Source organism: Myxocyprinus asiaticus, chromosome 20 (assembly GCF_019703515.2).
Source record: "Myxocyprinus asiaticus isolate MX2 ecotype Aquarium Trade chromosome 20, UBuf_Myxa_2, whole genome shotgun sequence".
Classification (NCBI taxonomy): Eukaryota; Metazoa; Chordata; class Actinopteri; order Cypriniformes; family Catostomidae; genus Myxocyprinus; species Myxocyprinus asiaticus.
Window position 1 is genome coordinate 25,189,903 of NC_059363.1, and position 26,390 is coordinate 25,216,292.

General features: G+C 36.4%; 1 protein-coding gene across 1 annotated transcript in view; it reads left to right on the plus strand.

The window, feature by feature from the left end:
- arhgap5 (Rho GTPase activating protein 5) overlaps nucleotides 1–26,390 on the plus strand; it is a 70,665-nt gene that overhangs the window by 41,805 nt on the left and 2,470 nt on the right. The window contains exons 4-6 of the mRNA XM_051646088.1: nucleotides 10,950–11,027; nucleotides 14,804–14,935; nucleotides 20,580–20,685. Of these exons, the coding sequence (XP_051502048.1) occupies nucleotides 10,950–11,027; nucleotides 14,804–14,935; nucleotides 20,580–20,685 (316 nt within the window). The remainder of the gene's footprint in view (nucleotides 1–10,949; nucleotides 11,028–14,803; nucleotides 14,936–20,579; nucleotides 20,686–26,390) is intronic.

Sequence of the window (26,390 nt, forward strand, 5' to 3'; positions counted from 1 at the left end):
TCTAGGAAATAGCAAATAGCTGCACCTGACACATTCCTGAGCAGGTTGACAGTTTTGTATCTGTGAAATCCTTCAAGGCTTTGAATTTGATGTTGTACAGTGCTGTTAGTTTTGCCGTGTTCCTGGACTTACAAGTGAGCTCACGCTAAGGCTGGGCTGGTTCACAGTGTCAGGCGGTGCATAACACCACCAGGCCAGGGCTCACACTCTCACATCGGTGGGCCACCGATAACGAAGATAGCCACAGTTCTAGTTAAATGACATCACAAAACAACAAGCTACAAGTTTTCCCAAAGTTCAGTATTCAGTTTCTCAGGTAATTCTCTAGAGCTGAGCAATACAGTACAAATTTTTGGGAAAACTGACTCATGTCCAAAGTAATCGACTTTTCACACATTTGAAAACTTACAATTTTCAGTCATGTATATTGCAATGAATCTTTATGTAGTTTTTAACTGGTATATCATCCATCCCTGTGCATTTTAATGAAAAAACATTTGGCTTATGGTTTATCAAGCACCGAAACTTTGCTTTGTGCAAAAACAATCTGGAATAATGTGAAACAATGTAACAATCACCTCTTTGTAGCCTGAACTTATTCAGAATGTTGAATCTTTGTGACACCTGCGCTAAAAACAAACTAGAAGTCTCGGCATGCGGTTTTGAAATATAAAGTTCTTTTTTACTTGACAGTGTCAAAAAATGTGCCGGTCCTGCACAAGATGCCGAAGAAACAGCGAGACGCAGTGCAACAGTCAAAGACGTCTGTCCAGGATGTGTTTACAAAGGAAAACAATGGAAAAACAGAGCATATGCATGCATGTTCGTTGTGAACAGCCCCTAACGCCGGGTTCACACATCCTCAGTGAGCGAGAAGTTTTCGTTTCGGTGCCCATGTTAACAGATTACTCTGTTCCCATTGCAAGCGCGAGTCGCTTCTGGGACGCATCCCAGACAAGGCAGTGAGCAGATAGTTTCGGCGTTCAGCCTGTATTTGCCGCGCGACTTGCGCTGAGCTCAGCGGCTCTGGGTGCAGCACAACACTAAAATAATCAGAAGATTATAGAAAAGACACAAAAGCATATCAAAATTATTCAAACCGCACCTATAGTACACTACAATTTGTCAGCATGCAAGTAAACTCAATAAAATAACTTAAAGGAATGAATTAATAAACTGCCGGACCTTTTGCCATTCTGTGTATATAGGTGTACAGTATAGACGCAACATTAACCGATCACAACTGAGTGTGCTGATAAAGATGATGTGCACGTGAATGCCCACTGTTGTCCTCGAAGCAGCAATAACCTCAACTTATAACGATCTTATTAAAGAAAAAATTTGGCGTAGGACCCCATAGATAACTTTTTTTTCAGCGCAGAGGTGCTGCTGTTTCTCGCAGAAGAGAGGCCAATGAGAACATCCAACGCGACCGCCCCGCTCACGCGCAGCTCACGGAGGATGTGTGAACTTGGCGTAACTCATCCATTCACGCGTCTTTGAGTGAGAACGCGTGCACGAAACTAGTTGTGTAGGCCTGTTTATTTTTTCATTAATTACAAACCCGAAGTCATACTTGAAAAACTGACCATACCTTGCCCTAAACTCTGTGGTTTCTCGGGTCCCATAGGGCCCTGGTCGGTTTGCAGACCTCTAGTTTGCATCATCACACAAAACGTTCAAAGAAGTCTCCGCATGGCATATTAAATGAGTTAATATGAAAAATATGTATGGAAATAGTGTTTATTGCGATGTATTGTTATTAAGGGCAAATGATAATAATGATTGACTATTATCCTACTTGTGTTAATTTAGTAAGTAACATTATTTATTTATTTATTTTTTATCCCCTTTTCTCCCAGTTTGGAATGCCCAATTCCCACTGCTAAGTAGGTCCTCGTGGTGGCGCGGTTACTTACCTCAATCTAGGTGGCGGAGGACAAGTCTCAATTGCCTCCACTTCTGAGACAGTCAATCCACGCATCTTAACCCGTGGCTTGTTGTGCATGACAGTGTGGAGACTTTGCATGTGGAGGCTCATGCTACTCTCCGTGATCCACGCACAAGTTACCACACACCCCATTGAGAGCGAGAACCACTAATTGTGGCCATAAGGAGCTAATTTGGTTGCTTTGGAGACCTGGTTGGAGTCATTCAGCACACCCTGGATTTGAACTCGCAACTCCAGGGGAGGTAGTCGGCGTCAATACTCGCTGAGCTACCCAGGCCCCCCAAAAACATTCTTTATTTTACTAGATTTTAACTGTCTTTTAGTTTTTGCATTTGGTGACATTGGCTGTTGATGATCAACATTTGTATCCTTGGATAAAAATAGACATATTAAGATGTGTAAGGGTGGGCGACATGACCAGAATGTTATATCACAATATGTGTAATTTTATATCACAATAACGATATATACTCAGTAATTCTTTCCTCATTAAAAAAATTTCTAAACACATTTGTAATTTTGCAATATATGTAGGAAATCATAACCACTCACATTAAAATGAAGACTCCAGTCATATCAGTAACCTTATAAAAGCTGTTTTAATCTACATGGAGAGGGTCCGCACATGGGGGCTGCCATGTTAGAATCACACGACCAGCCAAATACTACTCACTTAATCACAGTAACTGAAGATCAGTAACTTAAAGTAATCATGGCTGACTGCCAATACTACATTTCTACAATGGCATCTGAAACTGAAAACTATTGATTTTTAAAAATCAATAAAAAAATTATGTATTAAATTTACTATATTGTCATGCTTATTTTTGAACAATCCAGTCAGTGAATTAAAAACTTTATAAATGAAAATTTTCTCTACATTTGGAACTTTACAAACATAGTCAAAGTAAATAAATAAATTTGGTTTTAAATCAACCTTACCACAAGGCTACATTTCACGTTGTGTCACATTTCAGTCTGATGTTAATGACTAGTATTATAATTTGTATTGTCGACTTTTCTTAAGAAACTCAACATCTTCTCAAAGCAATGCAACAAAGGAAATAATACATAAGTAAAAGTAGATGTCAAGGGAAATAAACACTTCATTAGACTCTTCTCAACTCTTATTGATTAATCTTTGTAGAGAATATTTGAAAATCTGAAGGCAAACATGGCCGGTTTGTTTCCTAATATTTATCATCATTCGGACAGAATTTTATTCAGGGTGATGTGTAGTTAAAAAAAACCCACATGACACATAATTGTTGCTGCATGACACATTGATTTAGCTGTTTTAGTCATCCGTGGTTGTTAAAATATTAGGCTGTCTAGCCGTTTGAGATGTTTGACGCCTCCTTAGCGCTTAAGGTAAAAAACTCAATTCAGATGGGTCACCTATCTATCTGTCTGTCTGTCTGTTTAATCACAATGTTGTATATTGGCCTATACAATAATCAAGGAAATAAAAAAGTAGATGTCAGAAAAATAACTTTCCACTGTAAACAGCAGTGCCTTCTTGCCATTTATTTGAAGTTTAAAACAAAAGATATTGTTACCAAAATTCATAATTCAGGTGTTGGAGCAATACACATGATTTTTCATGGATGGATGGAAGGATGTTTGTCCTTTTTTACAATGCGATTTCTCAACTGTTTTAGCCTACATCTGTGAAACTCGCATCACACGAGCCAGTCTCCAACTCTATGTAAAAATGCACTTGTCATAAATGCATGAACACAAGCCAATGATCTTATGTTCTCGTTATAACTCCTAATAATGGTTTACGATTTTGTTCCACATATTTTCTAATTTTCTACGTATGTGCCGCCACATAGATTCTGAAAAATCCTTTATGCGTTCTAGACAAACTTGTGCAGGTAAGTTTTCGACTGAGGTGAATGTTTTGAGAGGACTTGAGTCGCAACATGTTATTTGTTAACGGTTTCTGTCATTTGATTTGCTCATATCTCTTACATTATCAGTGAGCATCAGAATATCATTCTTACAGTATGACTTTAACCATTTATTATACACCACCAACCAAATGGCGAGTTGATTCCTCAAACTCCGGCATTCTCCCTCACTATACCATGTCAAACAGAGGCAGAATATTTGTATGAATAAACAGAGGCAGTTATTTTGCATTATAATAGATTTGTGAGTACATATTACATGTTTAACATATTACAACGAGAGCAGTGAGATTTGAGAGTGCACGTCCAGTTTTGAGTGAAAGCAAAGGAAATCCGTGAGCAAGCGCAGAGATTCGCGCTTGCGCAACCAGTACATGGCATGACATGCATGTGTTCTCAACCATAAAAGGGCAGGATGCAAAAGTTAACGGTTGTAACAAGTCCTCTCAGAATGCACCTAATGCTCAAGTCCAAGTCTGAGTCATTAGTGTTCAAGTCTGAGATGAGTCACGAGTCATCAATATCGCGTCTTGAGTCGGACTTGTGTCCGAGTACTGGACTCGAGTACTAAAACACTGCTCTCTACTCCCCGGAGTGCTTGCAATGTACACAGCTCCATTGTTTTGTCACACGGCTAATCTACTGTGTAGAAAAGGTGAGAGGGGGCAACCGTTGACATGATGTCTCACGGTTCCGATGAAACCAGTCCAGACCTGGAACGCGGTTCGCTAACTGGTGACTGCTGACATAAAGTATTGTGATGTTTATTGCAACTCTCTCGCTGCTTTCCTGTATCCCACTTCTCCCCCACAAATACGGAGTACAGTTTTGATTGGCCATTTACTCGTGACTTAGAACCAATCTGATAATACTGTGGCGGGACATTGAGCCAGACTACAAGCAGTGATCTTTCAGAGAGAGGCGGTGGCATTAGAGCCAATGGAACACATTTTAAAATTAGTTTATTTAATTGGCAATCAGATCAGACAAAATAACGATTTGCGATAATTAGAAAAAATATTAATATCAGATCCGATTATCGGCCAGGCCAATAATCGGTCGACTCCCAAAATGCGCAATTAAACAAATTAAAAGTGGTGATATGTCCTATTGTGATGATTAAACCACAAAAGGCTGTAATTTAATTAAACAAATAGCCATACGGTCTGTCTCAGCTGCGTGCTTCAACAGTAAGTGAATGTGAGAAGCCACTGTTGACACACTAACCTCATCATTACAGTTTTTCTCAATCGCTTTGGCTCACTTTTTTAAAGTCTTTACATTCTCTAAACTGTAAGTGATTTGAACTTATTGTTCAAAAGATTTGAACTTATTGTTTAAAAAAAAAAAAAAGTAATTCTCATTCAAGAATTGAGCCAAAGTGATTGAGAAAAATCATGTGTACTCTGTGTGTGTATTAATGACAAAGAGAAGATCATTTTATTCACTATGAAGCAAGGAGCTCATCCAGACTATACAGTATATTTATATAATTAAATCGTAGCCTTTAGTGGTTTAATGAGCATATTAGCCCATATAGTGAACAGTTTTTCTGGAGGGGAGAAGTGAATTCGTCAAACATATCCTCAATTTTACTAGGTGCGTGAAATTGAAAAAAAATGGGACAGAAATGTATTACTTCTGTATAGTAAAATAAAATATTCAATGTATTTGTATTAATAGTAATAATGAGAATAATAACATAGCAATAATAATTACATTATATTAAAGCAATATCTCAGAAGCAAGAGTTTCATCACTGCTTTTATTAAAACTGTGATGCTCTACTGCGCAGCACTGTATTTGACCAAAAAAAAACCCCACAAAAAAAACAACCCCTGCAATATGGGGTTTTGGAATGTCCTGTGAGGATCAGTATAGAAGCACTTCATTTAATAAAAATAATTCAATGGTATGTTGAAAGTAATTGTTCTGTTCTCATTTAATAAAAATTCTATGAGTTAATTTGTCTAAACTGTATGATAAAATGTAATTAAACTTTAAAACCCAGAATTCTGGGAAAATAAAATGGAAAACAGAATTTGGGAAAAATAAAACGGAATTTGGAAAAAAATTTATGGATTTTATAGGGCCCTACACAAATGTGCACGTAAGATGAGAAATCTATTTAGAATGTGAAATGAATGTCATTGAATTTGCTTCTGCACCCTGAAATTTCACTTGGATGGCCACCGAAAAATTTCCAGTGCTTGAAAAACCTTGTCAGTTTTTCTTCAATTGTTTTTTTCAAGTCTCCTTTTTTCATAAAAGCCCACATTTGTCACTGCACAACTGCCCCTTTCTGTGAACACACCAGTGAGTTAAACAGGCGCCTCACTGTAGCCTCCCACTACTTTGTAGGAGGAACTAGCTCTGACATGTGGGAACATCTAAAGAATGCACAGCGGTTTTCACTCACAGCCGTTAGCAGCCCACAAGCTTAAACAGTGACTGTGGGTGCCCTGTGTTTTGCATCGGTACTCTGGAGCGCCACTGAGCTGCACAAGGTCACGACTTCACAGAGCTATCTTTAGCTTGATAAACGGGCTTCAGTAGATTAGACAAAATGAAAATAAGAGATACAAGCAGTGTTATCGGTCAGGGAACGGGGAAGTTTCAGTTGAGTTCTGCAGCATTATCTGCATTTCTGGCCTATTTTTTCATATGATACTTTTTCACATATCAGGTGCTCGTATGTCCACTCATCCATCTGGAGTGGCCCAGTTTATTGGCTTGAGTGCATTACTTTAAATATTTGAACAAAGGTTGTAAAAGGAATGAAATACTGTGAAATGTGTAGGTTTTAAGAACATGTCGGTTCTTAGTACTACTTGGTCTTTAGTGAAATATGAATACCTGTGTAATGATAATAAAAAAAATCAAATGTTTTCACTCACCATTTAACTTTTTGGGAAAATGCTTTCTTTCCAAAGTGACTAACAAGTAGAAATAGACCAATCATTTGCTTGACATTTTTTTTTTTACTTATATTTACACTTTTCGACTTAATTATTGGTTATTTAATGTGGGGTTGACTAGTAAGTGCTGCCTGTCATTCTCAAGTGAGAAACGCATAGCAATTGATACACAATAGTTAGACATACAAGCACAAAACAAAGATTCAAAAGTTAATTGGTTCATGTTATGGTTGTGAATGGGTACAAATTTCCCGATTCTATTCTGATTTTGATTTTATATCAATTCATATGAGTATATTGTATATGGTAGGGCTGCCCCCGACCAAAGATTTTCCTTGTCGACTAGTAGTCGTTAGTTTAAGCCATTAGTCGACTAGTTGTCGCACATTTATGATATTAATTGAATTAAATATATATATTTTGGGGGGCATCAGAAAATGGTTTGAGTTCCAGAGCTGAGAAAGAATGTTATAAGTAACATTGCTAACACTGTTCTATATTACAGAGAAATACTAAACTGTAATAATGAGCCTTTAAAATATACATTTTACAAGCACACGCACGAAGCGAGCCGCAGCAACATGGTAATGATTCTGAATGTGTTGGAAAAACCAGCAAGGACACTGTCTGAACATTTTGTTAATTTATAGAGAAATGCACATTAAGGTTGTGCCGACAGACGATGATCTCGGGGATCGACGATGGTCAGAATGATCGCCAATAGCTGATGACTTTGACAATGTCAAGATGATATTTGGCTCGTTTTCCCATTAATGTATTTTATTATTATTATTAGGCTATTATTATTATCAAATTAATATTACAAATAATTTTTTTTTGCAAGAACATATCACCTATGAGTGCTGCAAATTACTTCAGACATCTCAGCTCAGGAGGTGCTTTGAGTTCAGTTCGCTTTATTTCCACATAGCGGTTCATTGTGACCACAACTCTGCAACCTATACATCTGTGATTAAAACATAAAATAATACAAAAACACGTTCACCTCAACCATAATTTATATTTCAGTGATTATTATCATCAGTATAATTATTATTTTTACATTTATAATTGTTTTTATTTCTTCATTTGTGTAAGTAATTTTCCACCTGCATGTTTAGACGATACTTGGAAAATACTTGGTAAATGGAAAGATGGATATATCATTTTTTGGATCATTTCATTACTTTAATTGCTTTTTTGTTTTGTTTGGAGTGCAGTTTGAATTTAGAAATTTATTTGATTTAAGTTTTTCGTTTTTTTTAAATAAATTAAATTTTCAATGCAAAATCACTAAAGCAAGAATATTCACCGATCCCTCAGCCCGGGGGTTGCCGATGTAATTGGATATTGCAATATATATATATATATATATATAACAAAACAAATTTATTCACACACAAGATTTATTTTCTCGGACAGAGAAATATCCGACCGATAGAGAATGCACAGATGAAGTAGGTTCTTTGCCAGAGAAATGTTGTCCTTTACAACTGTTGTAAAGCCATCTTTCAAAAAGTTGAACAACACACATTTTAATTGCACTTAATTTTTTTTCAGTTTCATTTCAATTTTTAGTTAAAATAAATAAAAAATAAAGTTCAAAGTTTGAAATCAAGGTGTCTTGCTTTATTGTGTAGGCTTAACCTTAACCCTGCTTAACGAAAATTACCCCTTAGTACCACCTAGCGTCCAATCTAGACACTTTTTTTTTTTTTGCGACCAACCGACCAATCAAAACTTGGTCGACTAAGACTCTCCTCATTGACTAATGTTTGGTCGACTATTAGGGGGCAGCCCTAGTATATGGGATACAGTGTCCATTTTGCTCACATATTAAATAAATTCTCTCTCAGCCAATACTTTTAATTATAAGGCGATTTTCTAACCCTTCTAGGTACAATTCAAAACTATTAATTTGACAAAATACATTTTCCTTAGTTTTTCATCATATCGGTCACATTTTAGCTTTTGAAACATGTTTAAATTCAGTGTATTCCATCAATAAATGTCTTGAAATTGCATATATTATATTGCATGTATATATATAGTTTAGTTACATGTTTACTGTTTACATTAGGGCTGCACGATAAAGTGTACATATCGCAATATGCATATGGAAAGTGCTTGCAATGATTTTAATACAGTGGAGTGTCACAATTTGGGCATACAGTATGTAGCTGTAACTGGCACTGTCCTTTGCTTCCATTCTGAGCGTTTGTGTGTGCAGGTAACAATGAGACCATATGCTGTTAAACAAACCCAAACTTTTCTTGTTTATTGGCCACTGTGGTCTGTGTGGATATATCAAAAGATGGGGATTTCAAGGATTTCAATTAATGGTCTTGTGAAATCATTCCTCTCAATCTCAAGTTCAGACTGACAACAATCACATTAAACCAAAGCAGAAAGCAAATGTCTACAGCAAACGCTTCTAAACATCTTTTTTCAAAATAAAAGTTCCCACCTTGAATGAACTAATTTTGAAATTAGTACAAATATGAATTAGAGTTTAAAAATAAAATAAAATATTTTATAACACATATTATTTTAGGATATCCCACAATATGGTGAAATTAACTTTATATTCACATGCTTTTTACAACAACAAAAAAATGACAAATAATTGAAGATTAATTTGAATATATAGATAATGGTCAAACTGTACATATTATACGCAATCTATATACAATGTGGAACAAAAGACAATAATATTTGTGATCTTCCAATAAACATAATTTTATTTGGGCGGTGGGGGTTCCACGTGCTTTGATTACATTAACATAGGATTATCATATTGCATATCGCATTTTCCAACAACTTATCGTACATTTAATTATTTTTATTTTTTTTACATATCGTGCAGCCCTAGTTTAAATGCATAATTTGTACTCTACAATTATTTACATTGATATATTGAACATGTGCTAAATCGATATTGTCTCTTTAAGACTACCAGCATCAGCCAGTGAGTGCATTTTAATGACTGAGGATGCGTTTCTTAAGCGCATCCGTGCTATGTGTGGTTAGAATTAAATGTTTCTTTTTTGTTGTTTTTAATCATCAACTGACAGTACAGAACATAAAGGGTATAAAAAGAGACATTATTCAGTGACATATGGATTGCGTGGATCTCGTCTTTGGACACGTATGAGTCAAACCAAACTTTTACTCTCAACACGCAGTTAAAGGATCTCGCTGCTGAACTTCTTCGCCACTATAAGCAACTACTCAAACACTGGTGAGTGAAATCTGAAAGTTTACCAGCCAGTGCCTAATCACAGATTTTTTTTTCTCGCATAGCGTGAAATGTGGTCGCATATGCAAGTGATTAACTCACTTTGAAGAGGGTTGCCACATAGAGTAAAAGATCTATCTTGGGATTTAAGAATCAATATCACACGATGATTGCGTTGCATCGGAAAATCTATATTTTTCCCGTCCCTAGTTCAAGTAGACCTGGATCGAATTAAGGTAAAGAGATTTTGCATGCTGTCTATAATGGAGGGGCTCAAGCACGGTACTGAGATAAATGTTATAAAATAAAAGATGGGGAGGTGGAAGGATGCCGGAAGAATCGTCACCAATGCGAGAGAAGCAGCTGTTTATATCCTTGGTATATGATTGGCAGGCCTAGATGAACAAGCTCCTCCCAAACTTACATTTAGAAATGTATTAGTAGTAGTAGTAGTATTAAGACATTCATAATGCATGTAAATCTGATACGACTTCGCCTAATTACACAAGTATAAAATTCAGAAACAGTTTTTCACAAACAAACTTTTCTCAATAATGACTTTTGTTTTAGAATAAAAGTTTGCATACCTGATTGTATTGTTCAGCATCCAAACAATTGAAAAATCGACTTGATGTCGAACAGTACGAGTTTATAGAGATGCATTGTTTCATTTCAAAATCTTGTTTTTGGTGCCAAAAATTCAGATTTGGTGACCTTAATGTATGTTTGCTTCCTTATTTATTGCTACAGTTTCTTCACTTATGTTTAATAATAAAATGTGAATTGACTACGGTGCTGCTGTTTTGTGCTTTCCTCTATGTGGTTCCTTCAAGAGCACTCTGCAACTAACTGCTTTGTTGCACTGAAGTTTTGTCACATAACCTTTGCAGGATTGATTTTAATGAAGTGCCACTCTAAATTTGCAGGTCTCACCACAGAGGGCCTTTATCGAGTGAGTGGAAACAAGACGGATCAAGACAACATTCAGAAACAATTTGACCAGGGTATGTGCTGCTTTAACTTGGCTCTGTGGGAAATTAGGCTTCCTTTGCAAGCTTCTGATAACATGTTGTTAGGACACATGTAGGAACGTATTCCATAAATTGGATAGAAGGAGGCCCTAATAAACTCCAATTCAAATGGTTCATTTGTAAATTAGATTTTGCCAGGCTCTCACAATGGGTGGATATCTTGTCACCATTTAGATTCATTATGGTTCAATTTGTTTAAGGCTGTCCTGAGAGACACTCTGTACTGCAGTATTTACCAGAAAGCTGAACAGTCTCAGGACATTTGATGTGATCCAGTGGTTTGTTGGTAAATCCATTCAAATCGCTTCAGATGGTGATATTGTACTGAATAGTATCAGTACTTTCATCAGGGTTAGGCAGAATTTGAAATGGAATTAAATTGGCACACCCCACAGAATATTGAATTTAAATTTTAATTAGAAGGACAGGAAGAGTAATTTACTGAAGTGTAATTCAAAGAATTACCAACTCCCAATGTGCTTTTAAGTCCTCATGGTCACGTAGTGATTTGCCTCAATCTGGGTGGTGGAGGACGAATCCCAGCTGCCTCCGCGTCTGAGAATCAACACGCGCATCTTATCGTGTGGCTTGTTGAGCGCGTTGCCACGGAGACATAGCACGTGTGGAGACTTCACGCCATCCACCGCGGCATCCACGCTCAACTCACCACGCATCCCACCGAGAACAAACCACATTATAGTGACCACGAGGAGGTTACCCCATGTGACTCTACCCTCCCTAGCAACCGGGCCAATTTGGTTGCTTAGGACACCTGGCTAGAATCACTCAGCACGCCCTGGGATTCAAACTAGTGAACTCAAGGGGTGGTATCCAGCATCTTTACCACTGAGCTACCCAGGCCTCCAATAATTGCATTATTAAGTCTGGCTTATTATGCCTATTATTTCCATATATGTTCAAATATTTTTTTTCTCAATTGCAAAGACAACTTTTCACGTAAAGCACAACAAAATGTTTACCACATTGTTTTCAGATCATCAAAATGGGAAATTATTGACTGTATATTGAGTAAATTAGAGCATTCTGGGAAATTAAGTGTTCTTCCACCATGGTCCATAAAATGAAATTTAATTCATTACATACAATGAAATATAGTAACATACATAAATTAAATACATTCCAGTACAATTTAAGATAATTTTTAGGTGGTATTTTAAAAATTGGTTTTTTAATATCATTGTATGTGTCTGGAAATGTGCCATATATTGTGTTTATGATAACAAGTTGAAGAAATTTATACTGAAAAGTAAAATGTATTATTTAAAATGACACTTATAAATGAAGTAAATAAACATATTTGATGTTGTGGACCAATAGAACTGTTTGGGTTTAGTCCAAAAATCCGGAAGAAAATTGGCATGTTCGATCTATTAGTTCTCTCAGAATTTTCCTATGTTTCAGTTTTTGGATATAGTAGTAAAACAAGGTCTGTGGTAAACATTACTTGAAGAAACATGGACATTTTGTTCTACAACATATTATACACAATCATACCCCAAACGTGAATTCTGAACCCACATTGAAGCAACATACTTAAAAAAAATAAATAAAAATGTTGGCTTCAAAATTTGCATTTTTGGTATGAATGTGTGTAATTTATGAACAAAATGTCTACGTATTTTCAAATAAATAAATTTACTACAGACCTTATTCTACTTGTAAATCCAAAACGCCTTTATAAACACCCATAGGAAATTCCCATGGAAACCCATGGCGAATTAGCCTTAGGGGTTTGCCTACAAAGTGACGTCATGGCTGAACAGCTCTGTTGTGGACCAATGAAATTAAACATTGGATGGGGCTACCAAGCATGGTGTGCCTGGTTATGACACAATGTAGTAGTCACAAAGCAGTAAAACATTTATGTAGCCTAAACAAAGCCATCTCTCAACTTCAAAACAACATCTGGTCGTTTGCTAGTTAGCAAATGGCTCAAGTTTAAAAAAGCAGTTTTATTTTTTTGTTTTGATTATTTTTTGTATTGTGCAAGGAAGATTTAATTTTATTGTGGAAGAACTGTATGTACCATGTACTCACTAAACTACAAACTCAGTAAAATATTAACCTGCCCCCCTTTTTGAAGTTCTTACTTTTATCGAGACTTACTGAAAGGGTGAACGCTTCATTCAGCAGCATGAATAACTGCAGCTGCCAAATAAGAAAAAGTCACTGAATGATGTGATTATGATCTGCCGCACTGTAAACGGACCATTTCCATAAAAACAATCTTGTCATTTAAAATGACATGGTGCCAGCAGGATTACATTAAGTAGTGATTGGCACTAGACGCTATGCAGCAAAGTTTAAGCTCAAAAGATCTCCTTGTTGCCAGTTTATAGTAGAGAGATCCATTAAAGTCTCATTTTAAAAGCTTTAAATTAAACATCCTCTGCACTGTAAATATACTGAGGTGGTTACAGTCAATATATTTATGGTTAACACTTTATGATAAGATTGTATAGGTTAAATTAACACAATAGTTTACATGAACTAACAGTTTACAAATTACACCATTTATTAACATTGGCTAAGGTTAATTTCTGCAAATGGATAGTTGTAACATAAGGGGTCGTTCACACCAAACGCATTTTCTATTTGTTTTTTTATGTAAACATGCACTAGACAGTGTCTTTGAGAGTTGCGTCATGTCTCGCTGCTTCTTCAGTGTCTCGTTCAGGAGTACCACTTTTTTAAGATGCCGTGTCAGGTTACAAATAACTAAAAACGCGTCTTGGGACACCTGTGTTTATTTTATTCGATTTTTGTATGCAGGAACATGTTCAGAATTATCAGATAGATCATTGGTGGTCACCATTTCTTTTACGTTTTTTACCATTTCTTGTGTTTGTTTGTTTTTATGCACTTTATGCCTTCACTAGTTCATTTTAAAATGTCCTGCTTAGTGACAAAATAATTTAAGTACAAATATTCCACGTAATCTCCTTAATATGAGGTCATAAAAGCTCCATTTTAACTATAAAAGAATGATGTTTTGTTAAAATAGTTTTAGGTGCAATATAGCATGTCGATATCAATATCTTAAAAGTCGTTGTCAAGTACTCAAATACTAATTTGCAGACTTCATTTTAACATTAACATATTAATAGATGCTGAAAATACATTTTGTTCATTCTTAGTTAATTAAATCGACTGCATTAACTACTGTTAACGTATAGAACCTTAATGTAAAGTGTTACCAATGTTTTTTTCTTTTGTGGTCAAAATGAAATCCACTCTCTTGGTTTTCATATATTTTTTAAATCAAGTACTAGTGATCTCTAGCGGGTGAGCTGTGCACATGAGTGGGTGGAAAAATCTTCGGCCGAGTGACCAGATTATTCACTCAGTGAGCCATCGTTTGCCCAAAAGAGCCACTATATGCAGCAGTCTGCCCACTGGCCTAGAGCCATTAGTCTTTTTCTAATTTATTCTTCTGCAGCCTCACGATTCTGTGAATTAGGTGCTTTTCCCCCTTTCTAATGTTCATTCAGTGCTTTTTCAGAGAGATCTAGTCTGACAGCTGTCATTTCACTTTAAACCCCGCTCTTACAGCCTGCCTCTCTCTTCTGTATTTTCCTCACTTTCATTGTTTTTTTCTCCACTGTTTTTGTTCTCTTAGCTCTCTGCTTTTGCTAAATCCAGGTAAAGCTGTTTTATGTGCTTTACCAACTCTGAAAAAGGCAGTTCAATTCTTACACAAGCTCACACTATTTTTATTCTTCTCTCAGACCATAGTGTTGATCTGATGGTGATGGATGTAGCTGTAAACGCAGTGGCAGGGGCCCTGAAAGCTTTCTTTGCTGACCTCCCTGACCCCCTCATACCATACTCTCTCCACCCAGAGCTAGTGGAAGCAGCCAGTAAGTATTGACTAATTACTTTTTACTTTGTCTCAGTCACTTTTTGTTAGAGGTTTGTGGGAAGTGGCTGTTTTGAAACAGTCTATCTTTTTTAAGCTACAAACTGTTTCATTAAACACTTTAATTATAACTGACAATATTTGACATTTTGGAGATTATCAGCATTGGCCGATAACTGCCAAATTTACAAAAATCGATGGCTTTGCCAATGGAAAATTATATTCTGTTTTTGTATTTTGAAGTACATTTTGAGTACATATTGTGAAAAGTGTTCAATTAATTTAAGCAATTTTGTGTACTTCTTTTATACTCATTTTATGTATACACTTGTGTCAGTATTACAGACATTGGGTCACCTTGTTCTTTAGACTCCCCAGGGGGTACATCAGCAGGTTGCAGGGGATATGCGAAAAGAATTGGAATTTGCTTTGAACAAAATGTATGACTTAAAATCTCCTGATTTTTTTTTCAATCAATTTTGCATATGTAACAAAGGTTGTATTTGCTGTGGTAGCGATGGTGTTCACCTTTGAAAAAGCTCACGCTTGTTATTCATATGTCGACTTCCAATGGTAAATAAATTCCACTATATAAAGACTGCAAATACCATATAAGTCTTATGTTAAATGTCCATCTGGATTTAATTTATAAATAATTACAAAAAGAACTGAGACACCATATTTCACTGGCAAAATTATGAACGCAGTTAAACATATTTAATTATCTGAATCGTTAATTTTGATATATACACTTCACAGTAATGATTTGATGTAAAATGAAAAGCATACATATTTTTATTTAGTATGTTTAACACAATACCTTTGATAATTTGTTGATAAGTTATCACATTGTCCTTATGTGCCTGAGGTACTTTGCCTTCTGGTTAATGCCACCTGCTGCAACAGAAAGAGATCACTCAAAAACAGGCTTATTCCCGCTCAAGTTGCTGTTGATGAACAAACGTCATCAACTTCATCTTTTCATTATGGGTCATTCCATGAAATCAGTGCCTTTTCCATTTCAAAAAGGTGATTTTTTATGTAAATTTCTGAAAGGTTATAAACATTCTATCAGAAAAAGAATGTCTTCATTGTGATAAGAAATTTCACTGTGACATCTAAAGCTAAATTACATTTTCTAAAATATGTTGGAATATAGCTATGCCTTTAAAATAGTAACAGGGTTGACTTTCTGACATTACAGTTGATTTAGCCATCACTAGATTTAAGCTCAAGATCATGACACTATTAAGTGTTTATTAGAAATAGAATTTAGTGCTGATATTTCTTCAAATCTAATGTCCACATTGTTTTCTGTACAAAATCATAGTAACCGGCTTCTGAAAACACCTAACAAAATATAAGATAAAGTGATAAAAAAAGGAGACATTTACTTGTATTTGTGGAGTTCACATCCTGAGAGTTTTTTTATTTTGATTATTATATATGAAATTCTACATTAATGAGGGGTTGTTATGGTGGTTACAGTATTGAGACAACTTGGGGACACAACTTTAAGTCTTTGAAAAATATATTATGTCCACTAAAAGAAAATGATATACAGAGAGAGATTAAATTCTAAATACATGCTTTTGTTTTAATGTATTTGTTTCAGTCAAAATGTGCATACTTGCTAGTACCCAAGAAGTTAAAAATAGCTGGGGACAGGCCAAAAGGCATCCTCATAAAGAACGAAGATGAAAAAATCACTTAAAATAAAGTTACTTAACAGTTATTTTTGCTGTATCTATAATGACATGTTGTAAAAGTTGGCATCAGCTATTTATATTTTGTACATCGGTGATTCAATATTTATCAATATTAATGATAACGTTAAATGATAGTCTGTGCTACACATTTTTGGGTTTTTTTGCCGATGAAGGGGTACTTGAGCCTTACTGTTGGTGAAGTGGGGGTACTTATGGCAAAAAAAGGTTGGAAAAACACTGCTTTAGATATCTGCATTAGCATCTGCCAATGAAAAGCCACTAGTTTCTAAATCACTATATTTAACTAAGTTACATGACTAAAACCCATGAATTACCTGAAGTATTTAAACCCTCCCCTCCATTAAACTATTATATATGTCAGGGGTAGTATATTTAATTACATTTATTTGAATGAGAATTCGTTTTTTGGAGACCACACACTGCATAAACTCTTAGAATTTAAATGCACAATCCAGAATTAATAGAAGCCACATAATGTAGAAGAGTTGCCACTCTTAAGAACATGTAATATTCGATTTTTATTCTTTGTCATTTTCACATTGAGGAAAAACCAGTGTTGCGGACGTGACAGTTGAAATAGTGCCACTTACTGTACGTGATGAGGGGAAAACAACCCAAAATGCTTTTGAAACCTGCAGATTTTGACCTCTGAGACATCAGTATGGTATCCAGTTAAGGCGGCACAATTGATTGAATTAAGTCTTGGGCTATGAGCTTCTCCACCCTTCCTCCAGACTCTAGGACCTTGGTTTCCAAATGAAATACAAAACTTGCTCTCATCTGAAAAGAGGACTTTGGACCACTGGGCAACAGTCCAGTTTTTCTTCTCCTTAGCCCAGGTAAGATGCCTCTGATGTTGTCTGTGGTTCAGGAGTGGCTTAACAAGAGGAATACGACAACTGTAGCCAAATTCCTTGACATGTCTGTGTGTGGTTGATGCCTTAACCCCAGCCTCAGTCCATTCCTTGTGAAGTTCACCCAAATTCTTGAATCGATTTTGCTTGACAATCCTCATAAGGCTGCGGTTCTCTCGGTTGGTTGTGCATCTTTTTCTTCCATACTTTTTCCTTCCACTCAACTTTCTGTTAACATGCTTGGATACAGCACTCTGTGAACAGCCAGCTTCTTTGGCAATGAATGTTTGTGGCTTACCCTCCTTGTGAAGGGTACCAATGATTGTCTTCTGGACAACTGTCAGATCAGCAGTCTTCCCCATGATTGTGTAGCCTAGTGAACCAAACTGAGAGACCATTTTGAAGGCTCAGGAAACCTTTGCAGGTGTTTTGAGTTGATTAGCTGATTGGCATGTCACCATATTCTAATTTTTTGAGATGGTGAATTGGTGGGTTTTTGTTAAATGTGAGCCAAAATCATCACAATTAAAAGAACCAAAGACTTAAACTACTTCAGTCTGTGTGCATTGAATTTATTTAATACACGAGTTTCACAATTTGAGTTGAATTACTGAAATAAATGAACTTTTCTGTGACATTCTAATTTGAGATGCACCTGTATACAGTATATATATTAGGGCTATCGATCTAACAAATATGTTGATCTTAATTAGATAAAAAATAAAGTGTTAAAAGAATTCCCCAGACCTTAAAAATGCTGTGTTTATAATGCAACACAACCAAAGTGTTCTAAAAGCATTCCTCTGATGCATGTGTACATTGATGCGTCCTTAGAAAAGCCCTTATAATATATATCTGACAGATTGACGAATTCAATGGCAAAAGTGATTTCTGTGGACTGTTAGTCAATGGCAGGTGTATGTTCAATAAAATGGAAAATAAAAATATTGCCTTCTAAAGCCACTTTTTGTCTTATCAATGCTTTACTTGTCTGACACAATAAGTTAATGCATATAATGCAGAGAAGACTGAGATTTTGATTATGGACCCCAAATCATTGGTATCACGCTGTTCAGACCTTACCTTGGACATTGACGGTACTGCCATTAAGCCCTCTCTCACTGTTCGTAACATTGGGGTGATTTTTGATACATCACTCACCTTCGAGGCTCATGTTAATAACATTATAAAGACGTCATTTTTTCATTTACGCAATATTGCCTGTCTCCGACCAGTAACCAATACAAACGATGCAGAAACACTAGTCCATGGGTTCATCTCCCCTAGATTGGATTATTGTAATTCACTCTTCTATGGTTTACCCACTAAGACCCTAAATCACCTACAGTACTTCCAAAATTCTGCAGCTAAAGTTCTTATTTCTAGTAAAAAGTCTGCACACATCACTCCCATTCTGCAACAGCTCCATTGGCTACCAAATACATAACGCATTCAATATAAGATATTGTTGATAGCTTCCAAGGCTCTTCACACACTTGCTCCTCAGTACATCAGTGAGTTGCTTCGCCCTTATATTCCCACTCGCACTCTACGGTCTGCTGGTGCAAATTTCCTGTTTGTTGAAGTTCAGGTTGTCTTCAGTGGGAGGCAGGTCATTTATGACTGTTGCTCCTCAGCTTTGGAATGCTCTCCCAAAACTCTTCAGGAACTCACCAACTTCTCCTCCTTTACATCTAAAAACTAATCTCTTCATTCAGTGTTATCACTTGAACACTCCTTGTTAGGAATTTGTTTGTTTTTTGTGGAATGTATGTGTTATCTGTCCATTTGCTGTATTTCATGTATTTGCTTTTATGTAAAGCGACTTTGGGTTCAAGAAAGGCGCTATATGAAATAAACGTATTATTATTATTTTAATTATCAGAAATATTATTTTTACAAAATATATTATATTTATAATATTTATATAACTTTTAATAATTATTTGATCATTATATATTGAATTATTGTTATTTGAGGGGCTTTCTCAGCAAATATTTATATATGCGATTAAATGCTATTAATTCAATTAATTAATCGCCATATCATGTAATTAATTAGATTTATAAAATGCAATATATTGACAGCCCTAATATTTTATATATACACACACACACACATATATATATATATATATATATATATATATATATATATATATATATATAGATAGATAGATAGATAGATAGATAGATAGATATAGATATATACAGTAGATGTATAGATATATATATCGATATATACTGTATATATTTTACAAAGGTTGATTGTACCCCTGCTGCAGATTACTGTAGGCACAGTTCTTCTCCACCTGTGATTGTTATGACCCAACCTTTTATTCATGCTAATATTCAAGGCAAAATAAGCCAAGTTCATTGACATCAGTTACAGCAGCAAAGGGTTGCTTCTTCAGTAAGACAGGAAATGTGTCTGCTATAAATATGAAGACAAGGAGAGTTACCTCAACAGCCTACCAGTCTTCATTTTTTCATTCTTTCTTTTTAGTTTTTTTTACTGCTTTCAACTGCGTTCAATATTAATCCCATCACCACACTGTCTAATCCCAGCCCAAGGAATCTGGTGAAGTAATTTAAATGCATCTGCATTTCCGTTTGTTGCTTCCCAGTGCTAAATCTAATCCAAGGCCCCCTGTGATGTATTCCTCATTATTTCTGATCCACTCTCCTGTAGATAAATGACTGTAAATTCAGGGATGATGTTCTCTTTGAATGTACTGATATTTCAGTTTTATCTTTCAAGTTGTTGGCCAGGCATTTGTAGCGGCTCATTGCATCTTGCATTAAAATGTCTGTTTGTTGTGGTTAAGGGTGCATAATTTGTGTACAACAAGTGAAATTTTTGCAAGTGCTAGTTTTGATGCTTGCCTTTTCTTTTATCTTTGTGTTTCTGCTGTAAAAGTTCAAACACAAATGTGTTATGTGCTTCATAGTTTGATATGTTCAGTCCTTGTGGAACATGAAATAATTATCACCACAAAGTCTGTAATAAGTCTGAAAATTTCAAAGTCTGAATCTTTCCTCACTTCTCTCCCTTTCTCCAGAAATTGTAGATCACTATGAGAGGCTGCAGGTGCTGAAGGAAATCATGAGAAAATTTCCTCCTGTAAATTATGAAGTTTTCAAATATGTCATCACTCACCTCAACAGGTAAAGCTCTGCCTTTTCGTGGCTTTATTTATTATCATTTAATTGGATGGAAATCTATACACCCGTGGGTGCCAGATCAGTCATTACTATTTTTTATCCATTTTTCAGGAAGAGAAAGACTGCAGATTTTAAACATGCATAGATGCTTAAGTAAAACATTTTAACTTTTAGGAGTACACTGTAATGTCGTTGACCTCAAAGCTAAGAGACAAGGATTAAGGCCCTGTTTATATCTGGTATTCAGAAGCATTTGGGCAATCTGATCACAATTGGACCGGCACATCGCTATCGCTATTTACAGCTGATAAGATCGTAACGTCTCTTTTGACCACTTGAATTTGGATTTCAAGGGGAGGGTCTCTGATTTCATGATGACATACATCTATGTCACTGTATTACTGCATGATAATAAAAAGGAAAAAGTAGAAGTACAAGAAAGCTCGAAAAAATGGCACACTGTTCCTCCCAATTATACTTGCATTTAATCTATGCACAAAAAGATGTTTAGAGCAGAATTTTCAGTTATTTTAGTGGAGTACTACTAAAATAACAGAGTAAATACAGAGTCACTACATGTTGATATCAGGCATACTGAAGAAATTCGGTAATGTTCTTGTGCATGTATACTGTATGTATGCATGCGCTTTTTTAAAATTTTCAGATTTAATGGCTATTTCCTTTTAAAACAACACGTAACTGGCAAAATTTAAAACTCTTGTTTTAGTACAGCAGTTGATTGACAGGTGAGTATACGGTTCTTTGCTGCTGTTCGAACGCATTTTCGCGTTTTCACGTGCATTTTCGACTACCTTCAAATGTGGTTGAAGTGGACAAATCTCAAAATGTTCTGGACCCCATTTACACCTGTCTTTAGCCTAGTCGCGTTTCAAATGGATTGCCCAAAATGCATCTTAATACCAGATGTAAACAGGGCCAAAATGCCACAAAACTTTTGATTTCACAAGGTTTTTAAAAATGAACAGGGTTAAATGAATAAATGAACAGTGTTCTCGTAACTTAACAGGAAGAACATGGCTCTAGCAACGCTAAAGATGCAATTTTCAGTAGAGGCCGACCAATAGTGGATTTTGCAGATAAGATAACTAAGGTGGTAGGAAAGGCTGATAACTGATTAATTGGCCGATCATTTTTTTAAAAGATTAATAGAATGTTAAAAAAATTTCAAACACAGGCTACATGTAGAGATGTAACGAGTAATCAAGTAATTGAGTACTTGTTCTGCAGCAGCTGCTCGAGCATTAAAAACACTACTTGTATATCACAAATGAATTTTCCTTTCCACATTTGCCTGCAGTGAGCAGCGCTGAATTACACTGTATTTTGCCTCTGAATCTCTCACCAAATCTCGCAGTTACTATTGAGTCCACTAGGGGGCACTGTGAATCTGTGTCATTGAGGTGTTGAGTGAGAGAAGATGTAATGCCATCTGTTTTTTTCAAACAAACCCAAGTGAGGCAATATTTGTAATGTTTTGATTCTTATTGAATTCTACTCTAATTTGTATTCGGTTCTTGTTGGAGTCATGCTAACCAACGGACAAGCATCTGCTTTTTTGTGGAAAGATATGAGGAACTCGGAGAGTATCAGACCAGTATGTGTGTATGTGTGCTGAGCACCAACAGTGCATTTTATAAAAAGCTTGTTTTAAAACAAGTCTTTCACCACTTGTTATTCAGAATAATGACATGCGAAATTATACAAATGCGAAAGCCTTTATGTAGACTCAGAGTTTATATAAGCGCATTACCCTAATGCTGTCAGTATTGGTTTCTATGTAAGCGCCGGATGAGTGCAAATGTTTGTTATTTTTAAATATTTTTTCCCTATTTTTATTACATAATGTAATGTATTTTTTATTCAATATTTGAAAGATAAAAACATAGGTTGTTGAATTTATCTTATTTTCATACCGTTCTTTGTGAATAAAACAAAATGTAAATTTCACATACGTGTCATACGTGTTATTTTTAAATTGCATTTTAATTTACGAGTAATCAGGTACTCGTTTTTTGTAGGTTAGAGTACTTGACTACAGAATTACTCGAAAATGCCCATCTCTAGCTACAGGAGTCCAAAATGATTTCGGGTGTCAGCCATTTTGTAGTGGTGTCTGAATTCTGAGTGAGCCACGCGTTCCTAATTTTGTTCACTCATTCTTACCCACAATGCACTCTAATTTCAAGTGTACATTTGATGTACACTCGACGATGGCTAATTGCCCATAATCCGCCATGGGGAAGACGTGCGAGCTGGAAGAGGGAGCACGTGCAGGAGAGAGAGCGAGCGCGAGTGAGTGAGTGGGAGAGAGAGAGATGCCAGTTTACTGCTTCCTTCACAACTGCAATGTTTTATTTCATGCTGAATGTATTAAATTACTTTTTGACAAATCATTACTTGATTAAAATAACATAAAACATATAGAGAGGCAAAACATAGATACATTTTAAAATGTACTCTATTTATATTTACACAGAATTTTGCCATTAAGATGAAAAATTCTTTATTTACTGTTAATGATGTTATTTTAACTCAGAGACTGCGGAAAGGATAATTCTGTGGATGATTTAAATATTCGGTTATAACATGTAGGTTATGATAATTTGGTCAGATGAGGGTGCTATGCGCCGAGAATTGGAGTATGGATAATGTACATTTCATAAAATGTGTTTACTCTTTATATTAAAATATATATTAAAAATGACAAACAGAAAAAGATTTATTATATTAATAAATTATTTAATAAGAATAACAAAGTAAGGCCCAAGTATTTTAAAAGTTCATATGTGACGTTCCTGCTCCGACGCTTGGTGTATATGTCAGCGTCCGAATTCACTCACTCATTCGTTCACTCAATGCTGATATATAGTGCACTAACTGCCCTTCATTATATAGGAAACAGGAAATGAGTGAACAATTTTGGACACAGCTCTAGATTTGACTCTTAACACGGGACTTTTCACTATAAACAAGCCTGAAACAAACAAGGGACTCTTATTTTGAGACCCTATTCACGCTAACGGCATCTTTAATTTTTATTGTGAATGATAGTGATGGGAAGTCCGATTCTTTTCTGCGAAATGGTTCTTTCGGATGGTTCGTTTCAATTAACTGGTTAAAAAAAACCCGATTCAACAGTTCTTTTACATCATCACGTAATGACGTCACTATATATAATGCTAATACGCTGGCGTCGTAGAATACACTAGTGATGGGAAGTCCGATTCTTTTTCACGAACCGGTTCTTTCGGACGGTTCGTTTCAGTGAACTGGTTAAAAAAAACGATTCACCAGTTCATTTACGTCATAACGTAATGACTTCACTATATATAATGCTAATACGCTGGTGTCGTAGAATACACACAGAAAACACATTCAATAAAGCCATATGTAAGGGCATATTGCTGATTATAAAATTTTATTTAATTAAGTTATAATAATTAGAGTGTTTATTGTCATCAGTGTTTCATTCAGTGATCTTACAATACATCCTACATTAAAGTGTTGCACCTAAAGCACCCAATACTGACACTGATATACAAACGTGGATGGTTCTACACATGTTTAAAGCATAAAAAGTGATTAAACTAGTCTTAATCAACTCACCCTTTTTTACAGAAACCATGATCCAGCTCATCACAACTTCAGATATAATCTGCACACACAATACTCAATAGTAAAATTTGTTTACAACTCTCAACTGAAACGTTTCACCCCCTCATTCAAGTCCTCGGTTCACGCATGCTCATCAGCTGCTCCCTGATCAGCAGTTCTCAGTATTATATCTGAAAGAGGCGATTCTCAGTTCAGTGTACTGGTGACTCACAAACTGCTGTGATCAACTCCATGTACTGCTGACAAGAGAGCTGCTGTCCTCGCATCAGCGTACTGTTGACTCGAGAACTGCTGTGATCGACTCAATGCACTGTTGACTCAAGAGCTGCTGTCCTCGGATCAGTGTACTGTTGACTCGAGAACTGCTGTCCTCAGATCAGCGTACTGTTGACTCCAGAAATGCTGTGATCGACTCAATGCACTGTTGACTCAAGAGCTGCTGTCCTCGGATCAGTGTACTGTTGACTCGAGAACTGCTGTCCTCGGATCAGCGTACTGTTGACTCCAGAAATGCTGTGATCGACTCAATGCACTGTTGACTCAAGAGCTGCTGTCCTCGGATCAGTGTACTGTTGACTCGAGAACTGCTGTCCTCGGATCAGCGTACTGTTGACTCGAGAACTGCTGTGATCGACTCAATGCACTGTTGACTCAAGAGCTGCTGTCCTCGGATCAGTGTACTGTTGACTCGAGAACTGCTGTCCTCGGATCAGCGTACTGTTGACTCCAGAAATGCTGTGATCGACTCAATGCACTGTTGACTCAAGAGCTGCTGTCCTCGGATCAGTGTACTGTTGACTCGAGAACTGCTGTCCTCGGATCAGCGTACTGTTGACTCCAGAAATGCTGTGATCGACTCAATGCACTGTTGACTCAAGAGCTGCTGTCCTCGGATCAGTGTACTGTTGACTCGAGAACTGCTGTCCTCGGATCAGCGTACTGTTGACTCGAGAACTGCTGTGATCGACTAAATGCACTGTTGACTCAAGAGCTGCTGTCCTCGGATCAGCGTACTGTTGACTCGAGAACTGCTGTGATCGACTAAATGCACTGTTGACTCAAGAGCTGCTGTCCTCGGATCAGCGTACTGTTGACTCGAGAACTGCTGTCCTCGGATCAGCGTACTGTTGACTCGAGAACTACTGCGAACAACTCAATGTACTGTTGACTCGAGAGCTGTAGACAGGATCATCTTCATATGTTGATAAAACGGTAATACAATCAAGTCATAAACATATTTCAGTGTATTTTATTTGTTACACTCTCTGTTGTTCAGCAAAATACATCTGAAACATACATTTCGCCCCTTAATCACACATGCTCAATGTCAGCAGCTCATCAGTTCTCAGTATGTCGGACACCTCCGAAAGAGGCGATTCTCAGTTCAGTGTACTGTTGACTCGAGAATGGTTATGAGTGACTCATTGTACTGTTAACTCGAGAACTGCTATGAGCGACTCATTGTATTTTTGACTCGAGAGCTGTTGCAACCCAAGCGTTCAGTACGATTTATGAACTAGTTGGAGCGGTTAATTGCAAAGAAGAGTTGGCAAAATATCACCAGTTCTAGGATCATATTACTCCCGGATATCAGCTCATTTCGATTCGGAGTGTCAGGCACATCCGAGAGACAGGTTAAGATAAAGTAACTTGTGGATCAGTGTTGACTCAAGACGCGAACTGTTTCAAACAATTCAGTCCGATTTGGTGAACTAGTTCAACTCGTTCACTAAAAAGAACCGGTACAAAAGAACGATTCGTTCATTAGCTGGACATCACAAGTGAATGACAATGAGGCTGGGAGGGAAAGACTCGCAGTCTCTTCAATGGCACAAACGGTATAAAGTTGTATAAAGCTCCTAGATCACATCTGATTTCCCACATCTCATGTTGTCTGGAGTTCTTTGTATACTGAATGTACTTTGACAGATATTTTATCGATGTTTTGTCCGCGGGACGATCCAAAAACACTTCAAACTGCAGTGCAGCCCATTGAAGACACTGTAAGTCTATCCCTCACAGCCTCGTTGTCGTTCCTATTGAAAAATTAAAGATGGCGCTAGCGTGAATAA